General features: G+C 43.8%; 1 protein-coding gene across 1 annotated transcript in view; it reads left to right on the forward strand.

Annotated features, from left to right (window-relative positions):
* The window catches only part of MAN2A1 (mannosidase alpha class 2A member 1), a 234,149-nt gene that overhangs the window by 72,293 nt on the left and 146,723 nt on the right, over positions 1 to 15,133 (forward strand). Inside the window, exon 7 of the mRNA XM_090038361.1 lies at positions 9,285 to 9,471. Within this exon, the coding sequence (XP_089894487.1) occupies positions 9,285 to 9,471 (187 nt within the window). The remainder of the gene's footprint in view (positions 1 to 9,284; positions 9,472 to 15,133) is intronic.

Raw genomic sequence — 15,133 nt, forward strand, 5'->3', positions numbered from 1 at the left:
GTGGGGGGCAGCAGGGATCATCCCCCCCCACCTGGCACCTGCGTGGTAGCTGCCCCATGGTGCAAATTGCAGTGTGGCTCGGCATTGTGCTGTGCACTGTCTGGGAACTGGGGCTGCTGGGGCTGAGTGGTGCCGGGCTCTGGCTGACTCCTGGAGCTGCCCTAGCTTCCAGACAGTGCCCACTGCCCTGCCAAGCCGTGCTGTACCCATGTGATGCAACAGCTGCCCACGGGGGTGCCAAGCGGGGGGGGTGATCCCTGCTGCTCCCCATTGCCCTGGGAGGCCTCTGCCATGAGCCCTCAGGGGCCCTGATCCCCACTGCTGCAGCTGATGAGTGTGGAGCTTTTTTTTTTTTTTTTTTTTTTTTTTTTAAGTGCTGGGGGCTGGGGCTGGGTAGGGCAGCCATGGGAGCTTCCCCCTGGCTCCTCTAGATGTGCCTGCCTCTGCCCTGCCAGAAGAAGCCACGGGAGAAGCCCCCATGTCTGCCCTGCCTGGCCTCATCCCCCATACTGCCCCAGCCTCTAGGCACTTTAAAAGAAGGACTGAGGACTATGTTGGACTATTCCCGGGAGGCGCCTCCAAAACATTCGAAACATTTCTGAAATCTTTGGCATGGTTTTATTTTGTTTCAGAGATGTTTTGGAGCCTTCCGTTTCATTTTGCACTTGGTGTTTCGGGTGCCGAAACAGGCTGAAACACCTCTGAAATGAAGCGGCTGCCAAAGTTTTGCATAAACCTAATCTCTAGCAAAACCAGGGATGTCATCCTCCTGCTTTACTCGGCCTTGGTGAAGAAGCAACTGGAGTATGGTGTCCAGTGTTGGTCCCCCCAGTTCAGGAGGCACGTGGATAGGCTCGAGAGAGTCCAGAGAAGAGCCATCCATATGATCAAAGACCAAGAGAGCAAACCTTATGAGGGGAGGCTGAAGCACATGGCACTCTTCAGCCTGGAGAAGAGACGGTTCAGGGGAGACTTGGTGGCAGCATATAAATACATAAGGCTAGTGCATCAGGATCAGAACAGTTGTTTACCAGAGCTCCCCAAGGAATAACAAGGTCCAAAGACCACAAACTCCTAGGAGGCTGATTTTAGATTGAACATAAGGAAGAACTTCTTCACAGTTGAGTGTCCAGGCTCTGGAACAGACTCCCACCAGAGGTGGTGCCCTACTCTCAACTCATTCAACAGGCATTTTGATCCCCGCAGACTTCCTTCCTATGGTTGGGGAGCTGGACTCAATCTCATGAGGTCCCTTCCAGCCCCTAATGTCTATGAAGTCTATATAGGGAAGCCCTTAACCTAGGGGTGGGCAATTATTTTGGCTGGAGTGCCACTTAATGAGTTTTGGTGAGCTGTCGAGGGCTGCAAGGGTGGCCCCGCCCCTTGATGAGTGGCCCACACCCTGGTCACCATCTTGGGAGCAAAAGTTCTGCCCACTAGCCCTTGCCCTTTGCCACTGGATGTCCTCCCCTTGCCTCAGAAGTACTCATTTTGGAAGGGGAAGGTAACCATCTTGGAACCATAATAAAACTAAATCATATACAGAAATCATAAACAGGAATCAAAGATAACAAGAAGTCTTTCTTTAGGTATGTAGGGAACAGGAGGAAAGCAAATGGGAGTGTGGGGCCACTGCTCAACAACATAGAGCTGGTTACCGGAACTCAGGAAAAAACTGAACTCCTGAATGACTACTTTTGCTTTAGTACTTCACTGGGCCAAGGGAAAAATCATGCCCACAGAATGGGCGTGGTAGGAATGACAGCCTTCCTACTATTGCTGCAGAACTGGTGCGCGATCAATTAAAAATATTAGACTTATAGAAGTCAGCAGGACCGGACAAATGTCATCCGAGAGTGCTGAAGGAGCTGGCTAAAGTCATCATGGAAGCCCTGGCAAAACTTTTCAAAAATTTGTGGCACTCTGGAGAGGTCCCTGAGGAAGAGGACCAATGTTGTGCCCATCTTCACGAAGGGGAGGAGAGAGGACCTGGGTAACTATAGGCCAGTTAGCTTAGCTTCTATCCCAGGAAAAATCCTGGAAAAATTCATTAAGGAGTCTATGTGCGATAGGCTTGCAGAAGGTAGGATTCTGAATGACAGCCAGCATGGCTTCATCATGGGCAAGTCTTATCTTACCAACCTCATCTCCTTCTATGATCAGGTACCTCACCACCTGGATAAGAGAGAAGAGGTTGACATTGTATACCTTGACTTCCAAAAGACCTTTGATTTAGTATCCCACGATGTTCTGATTGCGGGCTTACTGTGTGACAGTTAGATGGTAGGAAGCTGGCTGCAGGGTAGGATCCAGAGAGTTCTAATTAACGGATCTATGTTGTCCTGGCAAGATGTGCTCAGTAGTGTCTCTCGGGGTTGGTGCTTGATCTAGTTGTGTTCAACATCTTTATCAGTGATTTGGATGTGGGGGTGAAGAGCTCACTGGCCAAGTTGGTGGACGACACCAAGTTATGGGGGAGCATGGTCACACTTGAAAATAGGCTGCAGATACTAGCGGACCTAGACAGGCTGGCAAGTTGGGCGGATCAGAACCAGATAAAGTTCAACATTGAGAAGTGTAAAGTGCTCCATCTGGGGATGAACAATCCCCAACATACTTATAGGCTTGGTAGCGCCAAACTGACCAGCACCTTGAATGAAAGGGACCTTGGGGTAATAATAGACTGCAGTATTAATATGAGCCCATCAGTGCAATGCTATAGCCAGCAGGGCAAATAATACTCTGGCATGTATCAATAGATGCATCTCAAGCAAAACCAAGAGCTGATTCTTCCGCTCTACTCAGCACTGGTGAACCTGCAGCTGGAGTACTGCATCCAGTTCTGAGCACCGCACTTTAACAAAGACATGGAAAAGCCTGAGAGAATCCAGAGAAGAGCCACCTGTATGATCAGAGACTTTCGCGGCAAACCATACGAAGAAAGGCTGAAGGACCTGGGACTCTTCAGGCTAAAAAAGAGAAGGCTGAGAAGGGCTTAATAGCAGCCTGTCGCTACATCAGGGGAGTACATTAAGGGCTCGGCGAACAGCTGTTCCCCAGAGCACACTTGGGGAAAACCAGGAATAATGGGCACAAACTCCTGGAAGACCGTTTCAGGTTCAACATTAGGAAAAACTTCTTCACAGGTAGGGTGTTTAGACTTTGGAATAAGCTCCCTCCAGATGTGGTGCAATCACCTACCCTGGAAATTTTCAAGAGAAGACTGGTTGGTCACCTTGCTGGGGTGACCTGACCCTTAGTTGTCTTTCCTGACTAGTGCAGGGAGTCTGGACTCAATGATCTTCTGAGGTCCCTTCCATATTTACAGTCTATGAATCTATATACTAAAAGTCAAACACCTACTATAACATTTTAGTTTTATTACAAAAAAATTGTGGTCTTGATTTTTTGCATACTGTATATAAAGATGATTGCATAATAACTCAAAAATGGTATTACTCTTGTATATTGTGTGGGTGGGTTTGTGTGTATAGTAGCGTGTGGGGGTGTGTCTGACAGGTTTAAGAGAGTGGGGGTATAGGGTCTGTTGGAGGGTATATATGTGGAAGTGGTGGTGAGGGCAGAATGTGGGTGTTTTGGGGTGTGAGGGAGGGTGAGGTTATATGAGGGACCCCTCATATACTCCCCTATGGTGCACAGCCTCTGCTGCTGGCAGCAGCAGCAACAGGTGACAAGATCACTGGCTGGCCAGCCCGCCTCTATTGCGCAGGACTCTGCATAGCACATGTACAGTTCCCAGCACTCACATGCCACTGGGGGAAGCCCCACATGAATGGAGCTGGCTGCCTTCCCCATTCCCTGCTGTGCATGTCCCGGGACTCTGCCAGGAAGCAGGGGGCGAAGCTTCCTTCCACTGCTGGTGGAGTTTTGGGACCTGCACAGCCGAGGGTGAGGAAGGCAGCCCCTATCCTCCCTCACGCCCACATCCTGCCCATCTGAGCTCCCTGCTTCCACCAGTTTCAATCCCATGCTCCAAGTTCCCGTACAGCTGCATCTCCCCCTTTCCCTACCACTGCCACTTCCCTACCTAAGCTTGAGCAGGTTCCTTGGTGGCTGCAGCAGTGACAGCAATAGTCCTGCTTGGTAGCTGCATGCTAGCTGGGCTGGGCCCTTCTATGCACGAGGTTGGGAGCGAGGCATGCAGGCTGGGGTGGGGTACAAGTACTTGGATGGAGCCTGTGGCCTGGATGTGACCCTCAGGCTATATTTTGCTTGACTGTGCTTTAACCCCTCTTACTGAGTGCAGGGGAAGGCCGTAGTGAGTAGAGTTGCTACAGCCTGCTGAAGGAGTACATTGGCTATGTGTAGGGGGTGCACATGCACCCCCTAGAAACGCCAGCCGTGAAACTGGAAGTATCAGTGGAAGTGCACTTTCGGTTTCACCACTGGTGATTTTGGGCTTGATGATTGGCTGCTAGGGGATCTCCCTCCCTCCCCTGTCAGTGATCTGGTGCCTCCTCAGACTTGGGAGGCACCAGGCATGGAACAGTGAGCTTACCAGTTAGAAACCCTTGCAGCCCATGAGGGATGAAGTAAAATGGTAAGCTAGTTTATTGGTAAAAGGGGAAACCCCTGGGCCTGGCCATGAGGGTCAAGGGTCAGGTGACTGGAAGGGGGTGTAGCAGAAGATCCTTATAACCCTGACTCCTAGGATAGAGCCTTGCAACCAAGAATATAGTTAAGAAAGCAAGAGAATCGCATTAAGGGGAGCATCTTGTAAATTTGCCACTGTATTTTCAAGATTTTCAGGGTAAGATGAAATGTTCCAAAACACTGTGAAGGAATTGGATTTGAGTTTTTCTAGTAACAGTGTAGTAAGATTTGAAATACTTTTGCTTATCTTCTTTTGGTAAATATCAGACTGTTTAAAGACTATGTAATTCCAAAAAGACAGACAAAAACTAATCATGGTAAACGAATAAAAATAAAACCATTTAATCAGTATTTGAGATAAACAGCAGTAAATTGATTCTGTCAAGTCCAGTTTCTTGAATATCTTCTTTAAGTAATTTAAATCTTGTCCTTGGTTACAGAATACTCAATTAAGATCATATAACGTTGTTCATTTATAAGCTGTTTAGGTTGTCCATGTTACAGGGGTATAGATCGTAGCCATGTTGGTCTAAGGACATAAGCAGACAAAATTATAAACCTTGATACCTTTTATTAGACCAACTTAAATAGTTGGAAAAATTCTTCTTAGCAAGGTTCCTCAGCCTGATGAAGGGTACTTATACCTGAAAGTTTGCTAAGAAGAATTTCTTAGCAAGAAATTTAAGAAGGAATTAATTACTAATTTGGTGAATAATTTGGTAGTTAACCTGAAAAATAGTGTTTTGCCACATGCAGATTTTTCTCTTAAAATCTAATCTGGTTAAAAATCTCTAAGAAATGGTAAGTCACACTCAATAGTTGTAATTAAATGCCTGTTTTTAATCCTTGTATATTTTAAAGTCCGTCAAAGAAACTCAAATTACTGAAAAACAGGGGTCACATCCCTGAAGTACCTTTCAGAGAAACAGTAATTAAGATTGGCCTTCCCTTTTCTTTTTTCTCTAGACCACAAAGCTTCCTTTTTTTCTTTGAGATAAAATTATTTGACACTTAGTAACTCTAAAAATGTTCTTTGTTTGATGTATATTTTGGAACTTAGAAGTTTTCAGCTCTTTTGAACATGCTTGGCATGTAAGAGAGAAAATAAATGGTACACAAAAATAAATGAACCATATAGTCATAATGAAAAGAGAGAGAGGCAAGGAACAATAGAAGATATCCAAAGAAATCCTTGCCTTTTGCATAATTCCTAGACCATCACGGGTATAACAGCACTCTAAATTAGGAAAGAGAAGTTTGGTAACCTCTTAGGGGAAAAAAGGAACAAGCCTGAAAGGTTAGAAGGGCAGGAAGGAAAACTTTTTATCAAGAATTTATGCACTTTTTTACTTGGTCACAAAGTAAAGCAAAATTGCTTAAACTTTTTGACATAGCTCTGTTACCAACCAGTCCCATCTGTTGTTTTCCAGGGTAGAGCTCATCTGCCTATGTGAGCCCATGCACCTGCAGATGCATGCGTGCTTGCTTGCTCGCTCGCTCACTCCAGTTTTGTTAAGATCTGTATTCCAATGCTACAGAGTTTATCAAAATTCCCAGTTTACTACCTAATTATCAAACAGAGTCCTACCGAATAGAACATAAGAACTGCCATTTACTGGGTCAGACCATAGGTCTATCTTTCCTGGTATTCTGAAAGGGAGAGTGAACAGGGTATAACCTATAATTCTCCAGCATTTAAGGTTCAGGAAGTTTTGATCCAGAGGAAGTACCCTTAGCTCTTGTGCTCAGTCCATTTTCTGAACCTGGTTAAACTGTTTCTACATGTTTGTTGTGGCAATGAGTTCCACACTTTAATTACAAACAGTGTGAAAATGAACCTATTTTCTTTTAGTTGTAAACTTACTCCTAGTAGTTTCATTTTGGCTAGGGATGGAATTTGCACATAAACCAGTTTCTCTTCAGAAACTGGTTTAATAAACCTGTAACAGAACAGAAGCTCAGTGCACATAAATTAGTTTCAAAATGGCTGGAACTGGTTGAAGATAAACTTGGTTGAATGTAGTATCAGACTTAACTGATATAGGTCAAACTGGTTTATGAAACTTCTGTCCTAGACCCCTTTCTGGTTCAAGTTAAATCATAGCCCCCCCAAACATGGGCTGTGTTCACTTCTTCTTCTTACTGTCTCCAAGGTCTCTGGGATTTTCAGCACAGTCCTGCTGCTGTGGGTCTGGACAGGGTTGCTCCTCATTTCCTTTTCCTGCTTCCAGGTGCTTCTGGGATTTGTAGTCCATGATCGCAGCCAGCGGGATTCCACAGGATTGTACCCTTCTGTTCAATACAGAGAGAGGCCTATTCTTATTCAAGCTTTTATGAATTCAGTACCACTACCACCGTCCCCCAACCCCCCAGCCTGGCAGATGCTTCCGACCCCCTGCCCAGGCAGGCCCTCCAGGTAGCTGGAGTAGGGAATGGGGAAAGCCTTGGACTGGGAGGTGTGCTGTAGTGCCCCCTAGCTTCTGGTGTGGGCTACTGAAGGCATGTGCCTGTATTTGCTGAATCAAAAGATAATGTCTGTTTGCTTGCTTGCCGGTTCAATCTCTGCAGTTTAGACTAAACTGCAAAGACTGTATTGATTCAGCCTTGGGCTTTTTGACGGTCTGTACTTGGCCTTTATGACCCCTACTTCTTGTATTGAGAGAGATAGTAAATAATAAATTCCTATTTAGTTTCTCTTCACCATTCAGTATTTTGTAAACACTTACCATGCTCCCCTCAGCCCCTCCCACCCCAAGTGTTTCTTCTAATCTGGGTAGCTAGATTCTAATCTCATCACACAGAGGCCCCTCCATTCCACAGATCATCCTTGCTGCCCTTTTCTGTACCTTCTCTAGTTCTTCTATATCTTCTAGTGACATGTGAGGACTGAAACTAGGCACAATATTCAAGGTGTGGATGCACCATAGAAGGGCACAATGATACTTTGTTTTGTTAACAGTTCCCTTCTTAATAATCCCTAACATCTTATTTGTCTTTTTATTGGCTGCTGAGTACTGAGCTGATGTTTTTAGCAAATCATCCTCAGTGACTCCAGGATCTCTGTTACATTAGCTGTGTAGTAACAGCTAATGTAGAGCCCATTATAGTATAGGTATAGTTGGATAATTTTTCCCATGTGCATCACTTTCCACTTATCTACATTGAATTTCATCCAGCATTTAATTGTCCATTCACTTAATATTTTGAGATCTTTCAGTCTTTCTTCACAGTCCACCTTGGTCTTTACCACTCTGAATAATTTTGTGTTATCTGCAAATTTGGCCACCTCACTACTCCCCCACTCCCCTGCCCCCTTCCAGATCATTTTTGAATATGAGAGAGAAGAGAAGGTTGAGAGGTGATCTTGTGGCCACCTACAAATTCATTAGGGGGGCACAGCAAGGAATCGGAGATGCTCTGTTCACCAGGGCACCTCTTGGGGTAACAAGGAACAATGGTCACAAACTGACAGAGCAGATTTAGGCTAGAGATCAGGAAGAACTTCTTCACAGTAAGAGTGGCCAGAATTTGGAATGGGCTTCCAAGGGAGGTGGTGTTTCCCCTACCTTTGGGGTCTTCAAGAGAAGGCTGGATAGGTATCTGGCTGGGGTCATCTGATCCCAGCACTCTTTCCTGCCTAGGCAGGGGGTTGGATTTGATGATATGCTGAAGTCCCTTCTGACCCTAGCATCTATGAATCTGTTAAACAGCACCAGTTCTAACACAGATCTCTGGGGGAACCTGCTGTTTACTACTTTCCATCCTGAAAACTCACCATTTATACTCTCTTTGTTTTCTATCCTTAAACCAATTTCTAATCCTTGGGTGGACCTTGCCTATAATCTCATGGCTATCTAACTTCATTAACAGCCTTTGGTTGGGGACGTTGTCAAACCCTTTTTGGAACTCCAGATATACAATGTCAACTCGAATATTTAATTACAAGTTTGGAAATTTTGGCAATTCATGAAGATTGTGATGGTAATTCTTGTTTAATTATATTTTTATCAGTATGTCACTTAAATTTCTGCAGCTACTTTGCTTTACTTGTGACCATTTGAAAAAAACCCTTTTATGTTATTAAAACGTAGACTCTGTTTTCAAATGCAAATTTAACTTATTGAAAAGTTCTTTTCTAATTTAGTTGGGAAGTTAGTTCTGTGTTGAGGTCCAAAACGTAACGTTGTTGAGCTACATAAATCTATTTTTGAGCAGTAGCAGATCCAGAGCATTGGAATGGGATATGTGGAGATGAAGAGGTCACTGCCCATGCATTTAGCAGCTGAACTAGAGTACTTGCCAGTGAAGCAGGATATTACTGCATCCCTCTAGATCTGCTCCTACCTGAGAATTCTTTCAAATAAATGACACTGAAAATTAAATTATTAAAAAATACTGAAGGATGGATTCTTCTTATGGAAGGTAGCACAGTTGAATTCATTCAATGCAATATCTTTAACTGGATCATTAAAGGTTTGTTTCTGTGCTCATTGAAGTTGCTGCAAAACTGCTAATGCTTTAATGAGGCAGGTTCCTAGCCAGCATATATTAAAGATGAAACTGTTTTGTGCTAGTATTTAAATAACACTATTAGGTTAAGGCTAAACAGTTGCTATATAAACGCTGCATATAGCTTATTTTTATAGATATATCTGTGTATTTACTTTTAGATTTGGGATCCAGTACAGATATCCTTTGCCATATGATGCCTTTCTATAGCTATGACATTCCTCATACTTGTGGTCCAGATCCTAAAATATGCTGCCAGTTTGATTTTAAACGTCTTCCTGGAGGAAGAGTCAGTTGTCCATGGAGAGTTCCTCCAGAGGCCATTCATGATGGAAATGTTCCACACAGGTACAGTACTGGAAACTATTAGGATGATGCATAATTAAAATATACTTGCTGAAAGATGCCAACTATCACTGTTTGCTGGATTTATAGTTTTTATAGATATTTGTCATGTGAAAATTATTCCTATTACTTGTGCACTGTATGTATTCCTGTTCACAAAGTAGTTGCCAGTACAGTTTATAAAATGCCTAAGAGCAGGAGAAACTAAGTGAGTTAGCATATTGATCCTGCAGTTTCTGATACGATCATTTTGATTGTCTGCTTAATCACCTAAAATTTTTTGCCTCTCAGTCCTTTCTCTACCTTGCTTAAAACCAACAGTAGGATCTTTTTTTCTTCCTAATGAATCAGATAGCAGATAAACCAAGAAAAAATATCATTTAGTCTCGCTCACAAATAACACTTCAACTTGTAGTTTGTTTATTTCTGGAAATCCAAGAGTCCAAACAGTTAAGATTGTTTCTGAGGCTGGAAACAGATGTCACCTTTGTGCCTCCATAAAAAATGTTCTGGTAGTACGGAGACCAAGCAAACAGATGTTCATGCCACTTGTTGCACCACAAATGCTAAAAATTGTGCAGTGGCAATAGGTAGCATAGATTTGTGATGCTTTTTTTGCAGCAGACATCTTTTTGATTTGGGGCAGGAGAGTGCAGGTGCTTCTGGGGCCTCAGGGGTCTGCTCCTCCATGACCCAGGAATTCCCATTCCTGGGGCAAGTAGAATTGGGTCACAGGAGCACCTGTCCAAGGTTCTCCTTCTGCAGAGGTGCACACCAGGAATCCTCCAGCAAGGGATTCTCTGGGTGCATGCATTGTACTGCTGTGTCCTGATTCAGGATATGCCTGGGTTTCTCACAGATGCACGCCCCTCGAATCCTCCAGCAGGGGATTACCTGGCCACATATTGCACTGCCATACCCTGATTCTGGCACATCTCTGCAAGTGGGGCAACCCTAGCTTCCCACATTTGCAGATAGTCCCCAACTGTTGTTCCATAGAATCAGGCTCCCACAGCTCCCTGAAGTGGCAGTGGTTGGGCTTTGTGGGGCAGTGGGTTATGTTTGTTTTGGCACAGCTGATACGTTTCATTTTGCAACATCTGTTTGTAACCTCAGAAACACGAAATTTAATGTAAACACATCCTGCTTGAAAGATTCTTGGTACTGATGACAGACGCATCTTAAAAGGATTTGAAATGTTTTTTTAATTTTTTTTTTTTTTTTATATTATAGTTTTTTTCTGTCCATGATGTGCTATTTATAACTGTCATTCTTATAGGGTATTGATTTGTTAGTTACAATGGGTTTTTGAAGCTGTAGACGAGGAAGTGTCTTAGGCTTTAATCTTCCGTATATAAGGAGATGTCTATACTTAGTTGTTGCATTCTTGGCAGGTTAAATTAATCCAAGCTGGGCTCTGTGTCCCCTGGCAGATGTTAAAATAATGGCTCATGTAGGATCTGAACAAGTTTGTCCCAACCCAAAAATTGTGTGCTCTGCCTCACCAGATTCATAGTGTTTGGGATAGGGCATAAAGTGTTTCAGGTATGAATTATTCAGCTTCCAGGGCTACCCACAGCCCCACCCTGATGCTTAGTTGAGCACAGCTGACTGGGCATAGGAGAACTTCAGGTCCTGCTGGTTCCTGCTTCCCACAACCTAATCTCCAGATGATTGTTATCATCCTTTTGGGTAGCCCCGCATCTGAGATGTGTGCCACACCTTCAATTTTAAGATACCATACATGTTAGCTTGACCTGGCTTCCCAGCCTCTGTACAGATCAGGTGCTTCAGCAGGGCTTTTTGATGCTTTTATCTAACAGCTGACTCAATCAGCTGTTAGATAAGAGCGCCAAAAAGCCCTACTGAAGCATACAATCACAGACTTGGGTGAGCTGGGTCAAACTAATGTGATGCTTCTTCTGGGCATGCACTTCACTTGGTGCAGGGGCGTGCCAAGCTTAAAGTAAAGCGCAGTCTTATTTTGTTTTGTTTTCTTCATGTCTGTAAGCAGCCATAATGCTTAGCGTAGTTTATGCCTGAAGTTAATCTTTTTGTTAGCTTTACTTTATCTGGATTTTTACTGTATTCAAGTTTATATTATATAATAATATTGTCTGTATGTAATATTCCTCTGTCAGTAGTTTGGCAACTCCATTTGGAGAAACATACTCAAGATTTTTTAGTTGTAAAATTTTGCTATTGTTTTCTGTTTTCATCTACTATTCCCTTAATGTGAAATAACCAAAGAACTATTGTCTTCCAAGCCCTTGATCATCTCTACCTGCTTCTGGACCCTCTGTAACTTCTCCGTGCCTTTTTAAAATGTGGAGCTCAGAACTACACGCAGTTCACCAGATGAGATCTAACCAGTACCAACTGAGTAGAGAGTCACTATCACCTCCCATGTCTTGTATCCCTAATGCTTCTATTGATGCATCCCAAAACCAAATTCACTTTTTGTGTGGTTGAATCACGCTGCAGACTCATTAAGTCTGTGGTCTACCAAGACTCCCAAGACATTTTCCATAGTGCTACCATCCAGCCAGATGTCACCCGTTTTATACCATCTTGTATTTTACTCCATTGTACTTCATTCTGTTAGCTCTAGCCCAACTTTCAAATCTGTTGAGGTACTTCTGAATTGTGCTTACATCCTCCAGGGTGTTTGTGATTCTTTTCAGTTTTGTGTCATTTGCAAACCTGCTCAAGAAGCTTTCTATGCCAGCATCCAAATTGTTAATAAACATGTTAAACAGCAGCAGGCCCAGGACAGATCCCTGTAAGACTCTACTTGAAACCTTCTACAATTCTGACATGGACCCATTTAATAAGTTCCATTTTCATGTGGCTATTGAGTCAGATATCTATCTACCTTATAGTGGTTTCACCTAGCTCACATTTCTCTAATTTGTTTTTCGAGAAGGTTTTGTGGGACCTTGTCAAAAGCCTTACTGAAGTCTAGATGCACTATATCCACAGCATTCCCCTCATCCACCCAAGTAGTTGCTTTGTCAAAGAGGGAGATCAAGTTTGTTTAACACTATTTTTTCATAAATCCAGACTGGCTGCTTGTGATCAGTGTTCTGTCCTCCAGATGCTTGCAAATGGCTTTTCTTAGGGGAAAGCTCTAGTAACTTTCCAGGTATTAAGGTGAGCCTAACCAGTCTGTAGTTCCCTGGGTCCTCCTTCTTGGCTTTTTTAAAGAGAGGCATTACATGGGCTTTTTTTCTGGTTCTCTGGTACCTGTTCTGTTCCCCACAGCTTCACGAAGATCGTTGTCAAGGGCTCCAAGGTCTCCTCTGCCAGTTCCTTTAGGACTCTGGAACAAAGTTTATCGGACCCTGCTGACTTGAATTTATTCAGACCCAGCAGATGCTGTTTGACCATCTCTTTTGCCGTCTCCTCTCTCTGCTTGTCCTCTTCCTTATCCAGATAATCCCTATTAAGTTTCTGTCAGCAGCTTAATTTTTTTTGTGAAGACTGAGCCAAAGTAGGTCTGCCTTATTTGCACCTTTCTTTCCTTGTTAGCAGAGAACCCACAGCTTCCTTGGTCCTTCTTTTCTGGTCAACACACTTACAGAACCTCTTGTTATCCTTAATCTCCTTTGCCAGGTGCAGTTTGTTCTTTATCTTTGCCACCTTGATTTTGTCCTTGCAGGTTCTTTCTATTTCTTGGTATGTTTTCTTGGTGGCCTGTCCATTCTTCCATTACCTATATGTTTTCCTTTTGCATTTGAGGCATTTTAGAAGCTCCTTATGCAGTCACATTGATCTCTTGCCATTCTTGTGTTTCCACTGTGTCAGGAGAGTTTCTTATTGAGCTTCCAATGCTGTGGCTGTTAGGAGCTCCCAGCCCTCTTAGGTGCCTTTATCCTACAACCTATCCTCTTATGACACCATGCCTATTTGTTCTTTGAATCTGATGAAATCCACCTTGAAATCTAGCATCCTCATTTTGCTTTCCTTGTCTCATGATTTTTTCTTTTTCAGGATTTGGAATTCTATTGTGTTGTGATAACTTCCTCCCAAATTAGCCATTACCTTCATATTCTCCATGCATTTTTCCCTGTTTGTCAGGACAAGAACCAAGATAGATGATCTCCCAATTTCATCTTCACCTTTCTGGAACACCACCTAAGTTAGGAACTGGCTTCACATTTTGTTTGGCTGCATTGTTCTTCCAGCAGCCAAGAAGGAGGACCCAGGGAACTACAGACTGGTTAGGCTTACCTTAATACCTGGAAAGTTACTAGAGCATTCCCCTAAGAAAAGCGTGAGTAGGTGGCCTGTAATAAATCCCCACCATTGGTGCTGCATCTTTCGCCTTCCACCTTCATCCAAATGCATTCTGCTTTGGTGCCTTGGAAGGAGCCCAGCACAGACTGCCCTGGAACATATGATCTTTTTCATCCTTAGGAATTGGGGAAGCATCTGTATCCCAGTAGCATCACTGAAGATAGAGATTGAAGAATGTATCTTGTAGGTTCATGGAGTGGGTCCGGGGATTAAAATGGTGGTGGGAGAGTCCAGGTTGAGACTTTTGTTCCACCTATTACTTTGTTGGAGCCACTCTGGCAAATCCTGGTGTTTCCCACTGAACATGTGCTGCTACTGCTTTGGCAGTGAAGCGAACCCAGTCTAAGGCCCTGTTAATGCATTACACTTTAGGTATGATTAACCAGTTAATCATGCCTTAAGTGGTTACCTGGCCAGACGCTTATTCAGTAACTAGCATGATAAAAAAAAACAAACAAGCTACAAATATGTGTAATAATTTTGTAGCTGCTTCCTATCATGCCATTAATTGAACATGTGGCTGGGGCCCCTATGGCCGGGAGTCCCATCAGCAGATCCAGGCTTCCAGCTGGGGGGCCCCATGTACACTTTTGAGCCCGGCAGCTCCCAGATGATGGTAGCTCCTAGCTTCAGGAGCACTTCTCTGTTGTTTGGAGCCCCATCAGCTGACAGGGCTCTTGGTTGCAGGGGCATGGCTTGCAGTTCCAAGGCTGGAAAGACTGCAGCTGACATGGTGTGCCAGCTGGGGGTCCTAGTTGCATGAAGCAACCCTTCCCCCCTCCCCCCAGCTGGAACACCATGTCAGGTGTGATCTTCCTGCTGTGGGGACACCTGGGGTGCCCCTGTAGCTGGGAGCTGAGAGGGCTCCCAGGTGTAGGAGTTTGCTTCTTGCTGATGCAGGGGGATGTGGGGATTTGGGCTCCCCCTGCGCTGGCAATAAGGTGTGATGGGATCTGATTTACAGTCCCCATTCATGCCTCCTGCCCTGCGTGTGTAGAGGGGCCCTAAGAATGCCAAGTGATTTAGCAGACTGTCACAATTTTTCTCAGGATCACAAACAAGAGGAGAAAAAATAAACCTTATTATGTAGCTTGAGGGGGTTTTCTCCATCTTAATATTAAAGGTCTGTTGCAAAAAGCTGCATGACAGCTTTTCAAAAGAAAGGCCATATGCATTCTTTATAAGTCATTGTTAGTTTTGCCATTAAGAATACTTCTTAATGAACATTTCTTTTCTTGAAGTAAAATGTATGGGATGATTGAAGGTCTCAGTGTCATGGGGTCATCATGCATATAATACTCAGAACTCCTGTAGATAATTTAAAAATATATATTTATTCCTAAGACAGAAAAGTTGCTAAACAGGA

This window comes from Crocodylus siamensis, chromosome 3, assembly GCF_052110815.1.
Source record: "Crocodylus siamensis isolate JL-2025a chromosome 3, ASM5211081v1, whole genome shotgun sequence".
NCBI classification, from domain to species: domain Eukaryota; kingdom Metazoa; phylum Chordata; order Crocodylia; family Crocodylidae; genus Crocodylus; species Crocodylus siamensis.